A 17393-nucleotide genomic window follows, 5' to 3' on the forward strand; every position below is an offset into this window, starting at 1 on the left:
CATTAAAATAAATATTTTATTTATTTGGTGGGGAGAGTTCAGGCCCTGTAAAAGGATGACAGAGGACCTAATGGAGGTTGTATTGTTATGTGGAAAACTGAGAAATGTTATGCATGTACAAACTATTGTATTTACTGGTGACTATAAAACATTAATCCCCCAATAAAGGAAAAAATGTTAAAATAAATAAGTATTTCATTTTTGCCTTTGATTATACTTCAATTATACTTTATAGGATATTCGCACTCTCTGAATTGATTGAAGTTCTTTGACAAATGGAAAAACAAGTCATACTATATGTATCAAGCATTAAGGTGCCATATTCTTTGTACATCTAGCCTGAGATGAGAAGCATCATTTTCGCTATCATCCTTGCCTCACAGATGAGGAAATAAAGATATAGAGATTATCTGACTTGGCAAATGAGTATTGAAATTAAGATATAAATCCACAACCATTTAATTTCCAAGACTCATGCTCTTTTCAGTTATGGTCATCTCCAATTACAAGAAGGACTGAAACCCCAATTTCATAGGGGATCTTGGCATCATATTATTGTAATGCAAAGTAGGTAGAACACATGTGAATGTGTCATGCAACATGAAGACACTTCTTTATGGTGTGTAAAAAAAGATAATTCTAATTCCAGAGAGAATTTTGAATTTACTATTTGTTTTCTGTTTGACTGATTGTTAATTTGCTCATATTTATACTTACTTACCTAAATAATATATGTATAAAGTTTCAAGAGTATAGCTTGATGATATGACACTTAACCCATCACCAAATTTCTAGTACTATCTCCCACTATCAAACTGAATCCCTCCCAACATCCCTCCTCTTTGGTAACGATCATTGTGTTTTTAGAGTCTAAGAGTTAATTTCTGGCATCTTGTTAATGTGTTTGCCTTGTTTATTTGTTTCATAAATGAATGAAATCCTCTAGGATTAGTCTTTTTTTTAAAGTTATGTTGCTTAGCATAATCACCTCAAGTTCCATCCATATTGTCATAATAAGCAAGATCATAGCTTTTCATTTTACACTGACTAGTTTTCCACTGGCTAGATACACATCATCTTTTTATACAGTCAAATTGTTGGGCATGTAGTTTGTTACCATGTCTTACCAATTGTAAATAGAGTTTCCATCACCAGAGGGTACATATATCTTTTCAAATTAACGTTTTCATGTTCTTTGGGTTGCTTTATCATATATTAATAGAGTTGCTTAGTCATAAGATAGTCCTCTTGTTAGTTTTTTAAGCCTTCTTCATACTCTATGGGGACATAGAGGCTCTTCCAGTTTATATTTCCATCGTATGTGTACGAGTTCCTTTTTTCCCAGAGATACTTTTTCCCTCTGTAGCAATTTTATCTTCCTTTTATATAGTAATTTTATTAGTAGTGATTATTAATGATTTACCAGTGGCTTGTAAAATTATAGAGTTTCAGGTGTATAGTTTCACACACATATACCAATGTATGACTCACCACACCCCCACCAAATCTGTTATGCACACACTCATTCTCCAACTCCATATCCATCACCGTTCATGCAATGTGTAAGAGACAGTTTGGTAACCATTTTCTTAATTCACTTGCTCTAGTTGTCTATATTCCACTTATTAGTGAAACCATTCAGTAGTTGTCTTTCACCTCATATTTGGTTTAGTGTGATCACCTTCAGTTCCATTCATTTTCTACAGAATGATACAATACCATCTTTGTTAAATGCAGAAGAGTATGTCATTAGGTATATATGTCACAACTTCTTTATTCAGTTGCCTATCAATGGACATATATGTTGGTTCCCTATTTTGACTATTGCGAATAATACAGCTATGAACATGAGTATATATCTCACTTTGGATTAGTGTCTCATGTCCTTTAGAAATAGGCCTTGAAATGATATTGCTGGATCATAAGGCATTTCCATTTTTATTTATTTAAGATTTTACACAAGGGCTGCACCAGTTTGCATTCCCATCAACAATATAGTACTCCTTTCCTACATATCCTCACCAACACTTGCTTTCTCTCTCTCTCTCTCTCTCTCTCTCTCTCTCTCTCTCTCTCTTTGATGTAGGTCATTTTCACAGGAAAGTGGTATAAAGTGGCATTTCATTGTGGCTTTAATTTGCATTTCCAAAGAGAGATTTCTTTAAAAGCTCAATTTAATGTATCAAGGTTTTAAGTAACACTGCTGAGCCTGAGTAGAGTTTGCTCTCTCTGGTTATGTAAAATTGTTTACTAATTCCAGGAATTTCTTGGCAATCTTTATCAGTTTAGTACTATGGCTATGGGCCAGTGTACATGTTGAACATTTGGCACATAACTGACCTCTCAGAAGGTTCTGACAAATGCAGACATGATGTGCAATATCTCTTGCAAGCCTACGACACATCCATTTACCTGACAGGAATTCATTTAATTATTTGGGGGGAATAAAGATGAAGTGGGCTTCCTTTACTTAAGAAACAAGAACAGAAAGAGGAAACATAAAGTAAAACATGGACTGGTTTAGTTTATTGCACCAAAGCAAAGGATTCTGGTGAAGAAGGGCAGAGAGGGGGTTGAAGGGAGGAGGACTTTCAGGTTCTTGTACTGGATGATGAACCTAATTTTGTGGTGAGAGTATCTTGCAGACACCAATCTTAGTGAGATAATAAATCATACCCATGTGCCAACAGATGTACTGGAAACCATTAATATCCCAATTAAAAAATACAGTAAAAAGAAAACTCTCTTTTCTCCTCTCCTCCCCTACCATCTCCTTCACTTCTCTCCCCTCTCTTCCCTCCCCTTCCCTCCTCTCCCCTCCTTTCTTTGTTAGGAGAGGACCTAGTCATTTAGCTTCCTGTAGAAAGAATTTCAGACCAGAGGGTACAGGCAAGTAGAGTTGCTTTTATGAAATTAAAAGGTGAAGAAAAAGGCAGTTGGTGACATAAACAAAGGACATTGTCAAGTGACATACACTCTTTCTGGCCTCTTAACTTTTCCTAGGTGCCAGCTGGTAGAGGGAGGCATGTTACCTAGTTGACGGTGTCTGCGCTAAAAGTAAATTGCTCAAGAGGATCACATCTATTCTTCATGCTGAGTTAAAACTGGACTTTCTTCCAGATAGATATTGAGCCTTTTTTAAAAATTATTATTATTGGAAGACTAATGGTTTACATAGCTGTTGGCACATGGGTGCAATTTCTCATCTCATCAAAATAGGTGTCTGTAAACCACTCTCACCCCCAAACTAGGTCCATCTTCCAGTACCAGGACTTAAAAAAAACCTCACCCCACTCCCTTTCTGCCTTCCTTCCCCATAATTCAGCATATGGTTGGGTTATGTTTTCTGATCCATCCTCCCACTCTGTGCCTTTTAGTGGGTGAGTTTAACCCATTGACATTTATTGATATTATGGATTTAATGTATTGTAGTGCCATTATTCAACATTTTTTTTATTTGCTCTGATATGTTGCAAGTATTATAGTGATGTTCTTGTTTATAAGAGGTCTTTTAGAACCTCTTTCAGGGCCGGTTTGGTGATGGTTGCCTCCTTTAACTGTTGTCTGTCTAAGAAGGTTTTGATCCCTCCATCTAGTTTGAATGAAAGTCTAACAGGATATAATATCCTTGGTTGAAACCCTTTTTCATTCAGGGCTCGATAGATATCTTGCCATTCTCTTCTGGCTTTTAGAGTTTGAGTGTAGAAGTCTGCTGATAGTCTTATGGGTTTTCCCTTGTATGTGACTTTTTGTTTTTCTCTAGTAGCCTTTAGGATACTTTCTTTATCCTTACTTCTTTTCATTGTAACTATGATGTGTCTTGGTGTCTTCAGGTCTGGGTTGATTCTGTTTGGGACTCTCGGGGCCTCTTGAATTGTAATATCCTTTCTGTTGTTCAGGTCTGGGAAGTTTTCTTCTATAATTTCCTCTAGAATGTTTACTTCCCCTTCTCTTTCTTCCTCTGGCAGGCCAATTATATTAATGTTACTTCTTTTGAGATCATCCCATATGTCTGTTTTTGTTTTCAGTGTCTCCCAGTTTCTTTTTGAGCTCTTTTACCTCTTTCTTAGTTTTCTCTAACTCATCCTCTGTCTGGCTAATTCTGTTTTCTGCTTTTGTTAGTCTGCTTTCCCTTCCCTCAGCTTCTTTCTTCAGTTCAGCTATTTCAGCTTTCAGTTCTCTAATTACCTCGAGGTAGTTAGTATTTACTGTGAGGGTCTCTTCTGTTGTTTCCCTAATACTACTAACCCTTTCCTCCAAAGTTGTTTTCATTTCTGTGATTAATAAGTTTATTATTGCTTGCATACTTTTCTTATCTATGGTTACTTCCGGCTGATTTGTAATTTCTTCTGGGCTCTTCATTCATTGTAGTAGCAGTTCTTTTGCTCTTGGTTTAACCATTTTTTTAATGATGTGTTTTTTATTTTAATGTTCTGTTGTTCCACAGTTTTTGTGTTTTGGGTACAAGCCACACTATATTAAATACCTTTATCACAAATGCAATCACTAACCTCAGAAATTACAATAGTAACTGAAGCAAGGATTGAAGCAGTTTTACCAATACCAGTTAGCCAAACAATTTCTCCAGTCTGAGAAAAAATAGCAACCAAATACAAGTGAAAAAGAAAGATAAAGGGAAAAAGCGATAGCAAGAATAGAAAACTATTCAAATCTACTGTCCACTGTATATTATAGGTGTAGCAAGTGGAAAAATGGAGATAGAACAGAGACACACACAAAGAGAGTCCACTCTGAGTCAGATTTCTTCCTCAAAATAATTCACAAATGAGTATCAATTAATTCAGAAAGCTGAAGAAGGAGGAAGAAAAGAAGATGAGAATGAGAAAAAGAAAAAAGAAAAAAAAGAGAGAGAAATGAAAAAAACAGTAAAAAAAAGAGCAGTGAAAGGAAAGAGGTTTTTTAAAATTTATTTATTTTTAATTATCTAGGAGGAGGGAGAAGGGGGAGAGTGGATAGAGGAGGTAGGAAGAGTGAAACAAGATCCTCTCACAAGGGATAAGACACCTAATCACCCAGCAATGGAAAATACACTAAGAGTTAATTTTGGTCAGCCTGAAGGAGGGGGGGGGAGGAACACATGTATATATAATATTAATAATAAAATAGAATAGAGTAAAAAAACAAACCCTAACAGTCGTGTATGCAGCTTGGTCGGTTCCAGATTGGCTCAGTCCACCTGAGCAGAGGCAGCGGATTGTTATAAAAAAAAAAAGAAAGAAAGAAAGAAACAAACAAACAAACAAACAAACAAAAAAGTCTTCAGGAAGTCTTTCCCATGCAGGGTGAGGCTATGTTTGGTCAGATATTTGTATCTCCAATTGGCCACTTAGACAGAAAAAAAAGAATAATAATAAATAATATTAAAATAATAGTAAAGAATTTATATCAAGCAGTTGTGTATTAAGATATTATATTTTGATCAAAAAGAAAATCAATCTAGTGTGGAAATCATTTTTCTCCATGAAGTGAAACTAGGTAATAAACTCACAGACAAGAAGTCTACTGATGACAATATATATATATTTATTTATTTTATTTATTTATTCCCTTTTGTTGCCCTTGTTGTTTTATTGTTGTAGTTATTATTGTTGTTGTAATTGTTGGATAGGACAGAGAGAAATGGAGAGAGGAGGGGAAGACAGAGAGGAGGAGAGAAAGATAGACACCTGCAGACCTGCTTCACCGCCTGTGAAGCGACTCCCCTGCAGGTGGGGAGCCGGGGTTCGAACTGGGATCCTTATGCCAGTCCTTGTGCTTTGCGCCACCTGCGCTTAACCCGCTGCACTACAGCCCGACTCCCTGATGACAATATTAATGATATTAACAATGGTAACTTGTGCTTGAACCTGTGCTGAATGTTCTACTAAGTATAATTCTCCTGAATATTTTTAAGGTGAAATTATCCTTTTTATTTCTATAGACAAGGAAATTGAGGCTTGGAGTATTCATAATAGCTCTGAAACAAATACTTAGTGACTACAAAATTGTATGATCTTTGTTTTAAAGTTATTGGACAGCTTTGTTTTGAGGTAGTCAAACAATTGCAGTATTGTATATACAGTTTCAATACAGTCTCTTATTCAAATTAATAGGCATGACTTCTTAAGATTAATGATAAATAGTAATTCTAAGATTGAACAATACATGTTGATCATGTCCCAAGAAATCTTACATCATACCTGCTGTTTTGTATCATGGTTTTATTTTAATTAATTGATTGATTGATTGATTGATTAATTAATTTACTACTTTTTTATTACAAGAACACTCACTGCTCAACTCTGGTTTATGGTGGTACAGGGAACTTCAGAGCCTCAGGAATTAGAGTCTCTTTTCATAACCATTATACTATCTACCCCCACACTCTGCTGTTTTATCTTTTATAAACAACATCACACTTTTCAATATAAAAAGGATGTTGGGGCTGGGGAGATATCATACTGGCTATGCAAAAAATATTTCATGCCTGAGGAACCAAAGGTCCCAGGTTCAATCCTCAGCACCATCATAAGTTAGAGCTGAACAATACTCTTCTCTCTCTCTCTCTCTCTGTATCATTATCTCTGTATCTCTCTAAGATAAATAAATAAATAAATTTTTAAAAGATTGCTGACTTTATCATGTCTAACTCATTAATTTGATATGGTATTGCATTACATTTGTATTTACCTTCAAACGATGATATTTTTGACAGCTGAAGTTGATGCCTCTGCTTGTGAAATGCTATTTTCTCATGAACTAGTTATTTATGCAGTTTTCTGAAACCACTACAGTAAATTCTTTGATGGTTTAGACTGCTGCTGCCCTGTACTCTCAGATAGAGCTAACAACAGGCTCCTTTGTGCCTCTATTTTCCTTTGAATCTTCCCCCGATCGCCTGACCTTGAAGACAGGGGCTTCTTCTTTAGCGTTTGCCCTTCTTCTGTAGCCAGTCAACAGCGTCAGGTTGAGCCTGATGTCTGCTTGTTGCTGGCTTTGAAAGTGACTGGGATCCATGTGGATTCAGTTGGCTAGGAAGGGTCGTCAGTTTCCCCAATAAATGGGTACTCACGGGATGCACCACGAGAAGGTCGATCCAATGCATCCCAAGACAGGAGCTAACACTGTATCACATTCCCATTCACATCTGCTAGTACTCAGGTGAGTATTTGTTGAATAAATGGTGCTTGAATTTTTCTAAACATTATTTATTGATTGATTTGATTTGATAGAGTAGAGAAAGGTTAAGGAAGGGGAGGAGGGAGAGAGACCTGCAGCACTGTTTCACTACTCATGAAGTTTCCCCCTGCAAGTGGGGGCCAGGGGCTCAAACCCTGGTCTTTGCATGTCGTAATGTGTACACTTAATCAAGCATGCCACCACCCAGCTCTGTGCCTGAATTTTTTTCACCACTAGGTAACCAGGTTCAAAAAGCACACTTTTGGAGTCAACAGAGTCTACATCCATGTAAAAAATATCTTCCAAACAACCAATTGTTTAAGTGAGAACTCTGGTTATCTCTATCTGAATGCTTGACATAATGAATTGGGTTACTGGGAGGTGTAAGAAGTTTTATGTTCTAATAAATAATTAAGAGCCCTGGAATAGTAGGGGTTTTTTTCTTTTCATTTTTTTTATTTGTGATTAGTAGTGCATTACAAGTTGGTAAGATTACAGGGTATAGTTCCACACCATACCCACCACTTCTTCTTCTAGCGTTTGCCCTTCTTCCGTAGCCAGTTAACAGCGTCAGGTTGAGCCTGATGTAGAGTTTTGAGACCTCCTTTGAATCTGGAGAGGCGGCAGTCATTGACTATGTGGGTCATAGTCTGTCTGTAGCCGCAGGGGCAGTTCGGGTGTCTCTGGCTCCCCAGCGATGGAACATAGCGGCGCACCGGCCATGGCCTGTTCGATAGCGATTGAGGAGGGCCCAATCATAACGTGCTAGGTCAAAGCCGGGTTGACACTTGCAGGGGTCTGTGATGAGGTGTTTGTTCTTTACCTAAGCTGACTGCCAACTCTGTTTCTAAGAGACTGGAAGAGAAGTTCAATGTAGGCATAGGGGACCAGATTGGGTGACGAGACGTCAAGCGTTGGACAGGGTGGGCGAAGATATCCGCGTATATTGGCAGGACCGGTCGAGTGTAGACGTGGGAAATGAACTTAGATGATGCCGCATCCCGATGAATATCTGGCGGGGCGATGTTGCTAAGAACTGGCAGCCATGGGACCGGGGTGGAACGGATGGTTCCAGAAATTATCCTCATGGAGGAATATAATTTGGAATCGACCAAGTGGGCATGGGGGCTACGGAACCATACTGCGGCACAGTATTCTGCAGTGGAATAGCATAATGCCAGAGATGATGATCCCACCACTAAAGTTCTGTATCTCCACCCTCCCAGCCTCCCAAAGATAACCACCAGAGTTCTCACAAAATTTTAGTCTTAGAAGCAGTAAATTTGCTTCTTTTTATTGTCATTGTTATTGTTGTTGCTTGCTTGTTTTGTGTTTTGCAAGCTCCTGTGTATTAGCTTTCTAGATTTCACAAGAGTGAAATCATCCAGTAGTTGTTTTTCATCTCTTTGCTTATTGAAGAATAGATTTTAATTGGAACATTGAGAGCTCATAAAGTTCTCAAATGCCTTTAACTTGGACTATGCTAAGAATCTAGAATAATGAAAGTTATACAGACCTGCCTACTCTGTTTTTGTTTTTATTATAGTAAGTTAAGTCTTCATGTCTTGAGAAAATGGTAATTTATTTGAAATGTTGCTTGTAAATTGCCGCTTACACTTTATAGTCCTGGAACACGGTTGACCCTCCATCAACGATGACTCTTTTTATCAATTTCATGTCTCTCACACTACTTTACTGAGTGATGCATGAAGAATGAGTAGACTAGCTTGCTCTGCTCTGCTCTGCTCGCTGTTTCTCTTGATGCATAGAGTCCTGGAAGGGGAGCTAAGAAATGGTTAATGGTGGCTAGTTGCAGCTGACCTGCTGGAGGGTGCAACACAAGAATGAACATTGCTGGGGGATGGTGAGATAGCTCACCTGGTCGGATACCTGCCTTGCACTTGGGGCATACCATATAGGACAGTGCTAAGGCACCAGGGAAGCTCTGGGGCTGTAATGTCTCTCCCTGTCTGTCTGGAAGAAAATTAACCAGGAGTAGTGAAATCACATACAAGTAAAGCACAGTTATATCTCCTCTCCCTCTCCTTCTAGAGAGGAAGTAGTACTAATGCCTCACTGTAGAATTTTTCTTTGCACTATTTAGCATAGAAGTTGTTTTCTTCCTGCCATGTGTAGAGGGTAGTGTGATTTCCTATTTATTTATTAAAAATAATAGGTTACAAGATTGTAGGATTACAGGGCATAGTTCTACACCATACCCACCACCAAAGCTCTGTGTTCCCACCCTCCCACCTTCCACATATAACCACCAGACTTCTCATGAAGCTCAGAAACCATTTTCTTCCTTTTTTTTTTAAGTTCATATATATCAGTTTTCTAGACTCCACACAGGTTGAAACCATTTGGTAGTTGTCCTCCATCCATTTTGTTCAAAAGGACACAAGATCATCCTTTCTGACTGCTGAGTAATATTCGGTGGGATATATTTCCCATGGCTTCTTTATCCACTCATCTGTTAACAGGCACTTAGGCTGCTTCCATTCTTCAGCTATTATGAACAATGCTGCTATGAATATAGGGGTACATATGTCCTTTTGGATAAGTGTTTGTGTCTCCTTCGGGTAAATGCCTAAGAGTGATTTCATATAAGCCCTTACCCTTTCATTTTTAAAAAATATTTATTTATGTATTCTCTTTTGTTGCCCTTGCTGTTTTATTGTTATAGTTACTATTGTTGTTGTTGGATAAGACAGAGAGAAATGGAAAGAGGAGGGGAAGACAGAGAAGGGGAGAGAAAGATAGACACCTGCAGACCTGCTTCACTGCTTATGAAGCGACTCCCCTGCAGGTGAGGAGCCAGGAGCTCGATCTGGGATCCTTAGGCAGGTCCTTGAGTTTTGCACCACATGCGCTTAACCCGCTACGCTACCACCCTTACCCTTTCTTAAAGTATAAAACAGAAACCATTGTGGGTAGCTAGCTCAGTGGAGCATGTGAACCTGCCCAAGCTCCTGAGTGTTGTGGACCTGACAGCCCTGCAGAGCAAAGTTTGCTTGAAACTCACAGAACTGATAGTAGCTGCTGAGGCTCAAAGGCATGGTGGAGAAGTGCTGGTGGAGAAGGAGTTGGGGGTGAGAGTGTTCTGCAAATACCTTTCGTAGGGCAATGAGAAATTCTACCTATGTGTCAACAACTGTACCATAGACCACTAAGCTCCTCCTCAATAAAATGATTTTAAAAGTGTTTTCAAGGTGTTAGAAATAACATGGATAGTAAAAGAGTTGCAGGCCCTGCCTTATTTGCACTAAGAGTCTGTAAGCATGAATAAACTTGTAATTTAATGGATAGCAGAGGATATGATTTCATTTTTATTCTTAAATTGGCAACTCTCCCATGCACAACCTCAACACTCCTAGGGCACTTTTTATTGAGAGAGAGAGAGAGAGAGAGAGAGAGAGAGAGAGAGAGATGGAGAGATACACTATGGCACCAAAGCCTCTTTGGTGCAATGACGCATCCATGCGATGTCAGGACTTGAACCTGGGCCATCGACCTCACAAAACACACATCTTACTTGGTGGGCCAGCTCTCTAACCCAATACATAATATCTGCAAAGGAGAAATGCAAAGTACAGTAGAGATGTAAAGGCAGAGCACTTGCCTTATTTTGAGAAATGCTTCAAGAAGCCTATGGAAATGACATATAAATGGAGGCTGGAGGTAGCTTGGCAAGAAACAAAGGGTACAGGCCTTTACAAAGGCCCAGCTGGGGAGGAGAAATCAGCGGCCATGTGTAGTGAAGGTTGGAGAAGGAAGGGCTGTCGGACAAAGATGAGGTCAGAGAGATAAGCCTTGTCAGTATACATATAGGCATTTTCTTTTAGTTGAGGGCAATGAGAACCAGTAAAGGGTGTTAGAAGAGAACACATTTGAATTGTTTTGTTTTTTATTTGTGATTAATAGTAGATTCCAAGATTGTAAGATTACAATGTATAGCTCCATACCACACCCACCACCAAGCTTCTGTGTCCCCACCCTCCCAAAGACAACCACCATAGTTCTCACAAGTCTTATAGTTTGCTTGCTTCTATTTTTTTTTTAAGTTCATGTGTACCAGTTCTCTAGGTTCCACATATGAGTGAAATCATCTGGTGGTTGTCTTTCATCTTTTTACCTATTTTTCTAAGCAACATCACCTCCAATTCTATCCATTTTGTCCCGAAGGACACAATAAAGTCCTTTTGGATTGCAGAGTAGTATTCCGTGGAGTAGATATCCCATGACTTCTTCAACCAGTCATCTGTTGATGGGCATTTAAGCTGCTTCCATTCTTTGGATATTGTGAATAGTGCATCTATGAACACAGGGGTGCATATGTCCCTTCAAATTGGTGTTTAAGTGTCCACTGGATCGATGCCTAAGAGGGGTATTGCTGGATTACAATGTAATTCCATTTTATTTGTTTAAAGACTCTCCATATGGTCCTCCAAAGGCCCTGCATAGTCTCAAAACTGAGAAGAAAAAAGGAAGTAGATGAATTTTAGTATTTGAGTTTGTAGTACAAGAGGATGATTATGATAAAATGGGCAACGGGAGCTCGAGTGAGAACCACATCATAGGAGGCAAGGGGTGGGGCTACTTCAAGGTGGATGACGGGAAGCAAATATCAGATGACACTTGGAAGTGGAGATGAGAAGATGACTAGGGACATGTTCAATGACTTTACAGTCTGAGCTTACTGTTTGTTGACTGGAGAAAGACTTATTTTGGTGTCAGCTTGATTTGGGTTTGGGAATGGTTGAAAGATAGGGCAAGACATATAAGGATAATAAATATCTCTTAAGATAATCCATTTGCAATATTTTAGCTTATCATATGTGAAAAATAATACTTCCAATAATAGTGCTTCCAATACATATAACATACGAATAAAATGCATACTTTCATCTTCCAGTTTCTTACGTTTGTGAGGGCTTTAATATGTGTTTGCACAGGTGAATGTTATATAAGCATGCCAGTATTGTCTGTTTGCAAATATTTAAATGGAATAGATGCCAAAACACTGCCAAAAGCGTATGTGCTTTGAAAAAGCTTAGAATGAGTTGTATTGCTCTTTTTTTTTGTTGCTATTATTCATGCCACCTCAGTTTTTTTAAATGTGTACATATAATCATGTGTGTATATACATGCATGTATATCTGCATATATACAAATTATTTTTACATGCATATAACACATGCTGATAGGCTAATATGAAAAAATGAATATGAAAAAATGTTTTTCGTAAATGGAAAACAATAGTAGCAACATGTGAGCTCACTGAGTGACCAAGGTTTATTATTATTATTGTTTTATTTGGAGGGTTAATAGTTTATAGTAAATAAAATTGTTGGTACATGTGTAAAATTTCTCAGTTTTCTGCAAAGAACTCTCACCCTCAGTCCAGACCCTCCTCCACCATCATGTTCCAGGACCCGAACTTCCACACACACACACACACACACATCCCACACACACACTCACGTCCTTTACTTTGGTGCAATACACCAAAGCAGGCTTCTTTAAAGGAACTTGGGACTGGAGAGAGATCTCTGAGGGTGGGGCAGGGCATGGTCCTTGCTATGTTTGAGGCTTAGGTTCAAGCCCCGGTACCATGTAGAAGATACTACAACACTGGAGAAATTTTGTGCAGGGCGCTCTCTCCTCTATTCCTCTGTCTGAATGAAAAAGTAGTCCTGAGAAGTAGTTCTTCTCGCATGTGAGAAGTACTGTCTCTGTAACTAAAAAACAACAGCACTAATTAAACAGATATTGGCAGTGGGGTGGTTAATGGTTTACAGCATAATATTTAACACACGGGCACAACCTCTCATCTCCTCTGGATTTAGGAGACACATTGGGATCCCAATGTCCCACCATCGTTTCCCTTTCTCCCCTTTCCCAGAGTTCTTTGCTCTGGTACAATAGCCACACCCAGTCCAGGTTTCACCTTGTGTTTCCCCTTACTGTCCTTTGTTCTTAAGTTCCACCTAAGCAGGGTCACTTGATATTGATCTTTCTCATTCTGGTTTGTCTCACTCAATCTGATGCCTTCCAGTTCTGACCATGCTATCACAAAGGAGATGACCTCATCTTTTTTAACAGCTGTGTAGTACTCCACTGTGTTTAAGTAACATAAATTCCTTAGCTATTCATCTATTGTTGGGCATCTGGGTTGCTTCCAAGTTTGGGCTACTTACTACACATTGTGCTGCTGTTGCTGTGCATAGCTTTTTTTATATTAGTTAATTTTTTATTACTACCAAGGATGTCACTGGGACTCAGTACTGGCGCCATGAATCCACAGCTCCTGGTGGCCATTTTTTTTCTTTTTTCTTTTTAATTGGATAGGAAAGAGAGAAATTGAGAAGGGAGGGAAGATAGTGAGGAGGAGAGAAAGATGCACACCTGCAGACCTGCAGCACATATGAAGAGCTCCCCCTGAAGGCAGGAAGTGAGGGCTCCAACCCGGTTGCTTGCTCTTGGTAATACCTGTGCTTAACCCAGTGTACCACTGCCGGGCGTTCTGCATATGTCTTTTTAGGTAGGAATTTTTGTTTTCCCTGGGTTAATCCGTAGGAGAGGGACTGCTGGGTCATAAGTTAGGTCCATTTCTAGAGTTCTGATGAATCTCCAGAAACAATGAAATATCACTTTACACCTGTGAGAATGTTATACATTAGAAAAGACAGAAACACCATTGGAGAAGCTGTGAGGGGAAAAAGGACTCTCCTACATTTCTGGTAGTAATGTATGTTGGTCCAGCCCCTGTGGAAACAACACTACTTTAAAAAAAAAACACTACTTTAAAAAATTTATTAATTTTCCCTTTGTTGCCCTTGTTGTTTTATTGTTGTAGTTATTATTGTTGTTCTTAATGTCATCGTTGTTGGATAGGACAGAGAGAAATGGAGAAAAGAGGGGAAGACAGAGAGGGGGAGAGAAAGACAGACACCTGCAGATCTGCTTCACCGCCTGTGAAGCGACTCCCCTGCAGGTGGGAGCCAGGGGCTCGAACCGGGATCCATATGCCGGTCCTTGCGCTTGGCGCCACCTGCGCTTAACCTGCTGTGCTACCGCCCGACTCCCCAACACTACTTTTAATTGAAGTAACTGCAATGTGTAACGCAGGTTTAAGTATCACTTCATTGAACACACCACGTATCCACTATGTGAAGTTCTGATTCTATCCTGACACTGAAAGTCTGATTCTATTCTGAACCATACAAGTGACTCCTTTTACCTGATTTACCCATTTCCTCTTCTTCCTTCCAGGCTAGTAAACTCTAATTGGCCTTGTAGACTGAAAGTTTACTTCTGTTTTAGTTATCTCATCAGTTTGTTTTTCTGTATGCCACACATGAGTAGAATTATATAGAATTTGGTTTTATCTGGCTAATTTCACTGGGCACAATACACTTCAGGTTTGTGCATGATGTTGTAAATAGCAGAATTTCTTTTTTTTTAAAGTACTTTTTAAAAATTTATTTATTTATTCATGAGAACGATAGGAGGAGGGAAAGAACCAGACATCACTCTGGTACATGTGCTGCTGGGGATCAAACTCAGGACCTCATGGTTGAGAATCCAGTGCTTTATCTACTGTGCCACCTCCCAGAGCACAATATAGCAGAATTTCACGATTTCATAGCTGACTCATATTTGACTGTGTGTATATACAGCACAACTTCTATATTCATTCTTCAATCAGTGAGTACTTATGTTCTTCCAATTGTGACTACTGTAAATGATGCTAGTTGCAGCTTCTTAATAATCACTTATGTAAGATTTACAATATTATTTCAGAAATATACCATACGATCTTATTGTTCCTGAAATTTTGGTCTTTGGCCAGTCGTTTTTGTTCTAAATTGTAGAGTGCTATCTGTGCCACTCTTTCCATTTTTATAAAGATTAACCAGGTAGATTTTAGTGTGGATATAATGTAGTGTAGACAGATGTTGGTTTCTAATTATGTACACCCAAAACTCTAGCCCAATATAAACAGGTAAGGCATACTTTTTCTATATGGTTGAGATTTTTTTAAAGTTAAAACAAGTAGATAAAAGCAGATGCTTTTTGTATTTAGATATTCAGTCTAGTTCCAGGGAAGCATTTTTATTCTTCTGCTTCCTTTAAGGAAATTGAGAAAACCTCACGATCTCCCTTCCTCCTCCTCCCTTTCCCTCAGGGTAGATGACTACACAAGGACAATTTAATCCAGCTGAGCAAAACAACATATAAATGACTCACATCAAGAAGGATAACTACAACCTTTATATGTATGAATGGAGGTGTGTGCAGTCATTCTTTGTTTTTCTTTCTCTGTCCAGAGAATCAAGTAAGAAGGAGAAAAGCAGAAGGGTTCATGCTAAATTGATGTCAGTTGCAATTTGAGTAAGGAGAACTGTGCGTGTAATGTGGGGATAATTCTGTGCTTCAGAAATGAAGATAGAATGAGAAAAAGTAAGAAGAAAGAGCATAGTTCTTCTTCTTCTAGCGTTTGCCCTTCTTCCATAGCCAGTCAACAGCGTCAGGTTGAAAGCTGTCAGGAGCTGCTTGTTGCTGGCTTTGAAAGTGACTGGGATCCATGTGGATTCAGTCGGCTAGGAAGGATGGTCAGTTTCCCCAATGAATGGGTACTCACGGAATGCACCACGAGAAGGTCAATCCAATGCATCCCGTGAGGGCATAGTAAGAAGATGGTATAACATTTATAACAATATGTACACGTATTTGTTCACATTGTTAATATCTTTGAACTTTCCCATCTTTTTGTCCACACCGGAAATGCCCTTATACCTCATCCACACATGTTATCTCCTCTAAAATAAATTAGTAAATAAATCTTGATTAGTCGAGGCCTCATTGACTACTTATCCTCTACTGAGATTTCCTGCTCATTCTATAATGGCAATTTGACCTTTAGCAACATGTCACCATGCATTGTTCTCACTTTCCCTCTATAAGCATGCAATTTAATTCCTCAGTCAGAAAACAAACTCTTGAAGGGTGGTAAGTATTTTTAATATGTTTACCTGAATTCTGAGCAGTCTTATGGGCATCTATTGTACATTTAAGTCTTAAGCCATTATCCATTGAAATGTTGTACTACAACATTTCATGACAGAAGGTAGACCAAGAAAAACACCTCAGCAGTTTCCTACCCCATGCTGACCTTCCAGCCTCTGCACACAGTGATTGGTATGACAGGCCCTAATAACCTGAAAAGATAGCTGTAGTTTTTTGGAGGTATATGTTTGAATTCCAGAAAGTCACATGCCAGTGTACTGGTCAGAATAAAGTAATCATTCAGTAACCTCAAGTGGTTAATAGCATAAACTGCACAATTTCTAGTCATTTTATTTGCAGTAACTCCATGAAGTAGTTGGAAAACACCCATTAGTATTTTTATAAAATGTTAACAATGTTCCTGAGAAAATTGGTGAACAAATGAAGATGTTCTACTGACAAAACAATTTTTGTTTAACTACTGTTGCCTCTACCATAAACAATAAGCTTCCCAAGGGCAGAAACCCTGGCTCACTTACCTGTTATACAGGTGTTCAGAAAATATCTGAGAAATGGAAAGATAGAAGAATGAAAAAACAAATAGGAGAATGATTATTTCAAACAAAAGTAAAAGTCTGTGTAATACTTCTGATGTGCCAAGCTCCAAGTATATTAGTTGTTAATTTACTTAATTATTGCAACAATTCTGTGGATTAAGTATCATTATGTTTCCATTTTGCAGATAAAGAAATTGAGCCCTTGACAATTTCAAATTCACACAGTTGACAACTGATAAAATAAGGATTTACAGCTACATATTCTGGTTCTAAAGTCTGATTTTAGTAGCTCTATTATGGGGGAAATTAAACATGGTACTGTTATACAAATGTTTGGCAGTACATGAAAACCTTAGGATATAGTCACCAGTCTCTGTTAGAAATACCTTGTTTGCTTTTTTATTTTTGTCTTATCAAACAAAGCTCCTAAGACATTCTGGCAACCAGTCAGTAGACCTTCTAAAGCAATTATGTGTCTTCTCCAAGATCACCAATTTGCTAACTTTTAAACAGGTTTTCAGCAACTATAGGTTGTTACATGTCAGAGTTTTAGAGCTAGGCAGGGAGAGATTATTTGTTTTGGGCTTGAGGAAAAATTAATTAATATCAGTGTGTGACTCACATTGCCAACACCAAAGGAATTGC

At 38.5% G+C, this 17393-nt stretch overlaps 1 protein-coding gene across 1 annotated transcript in view; it reads left to right on the top strand.

Moving 5' to 3' along the window:
- GDA (guanine deaminase) overlaps positions 1-17393 on the top strand; it is an 81309-nt gene that overhangs the window by 12105 nt on the left and 51811 nt on the right. Inside the window, exons 2-3 of the mRNA XM_060198993.1 lie at positions 1707-1851; positions 10117-10271. Coding sequence (XP_060054976.1) covers positions 1707-1851; positions 10117-10271 — 300 coding nt within the window. The remainder of the gene's footprint in view (positions 1-1706; positions 1852-10116; positions 10272-17393) is intronic.

This window comes from Erinaceus europaeus, chromosome 10 (genome assembly GCF_950295315.1).
Source record: "Erinaceus europaeus chromosome 10, mEriEur2.1, whole genome shotgun sequence".
Lineage (NCBI taxonomy): Eukaryota > Metazoa > Chordata > Mammalia > Eulipotyphla > Erinaceidae > Erinaceus > Erinaceus europaeus.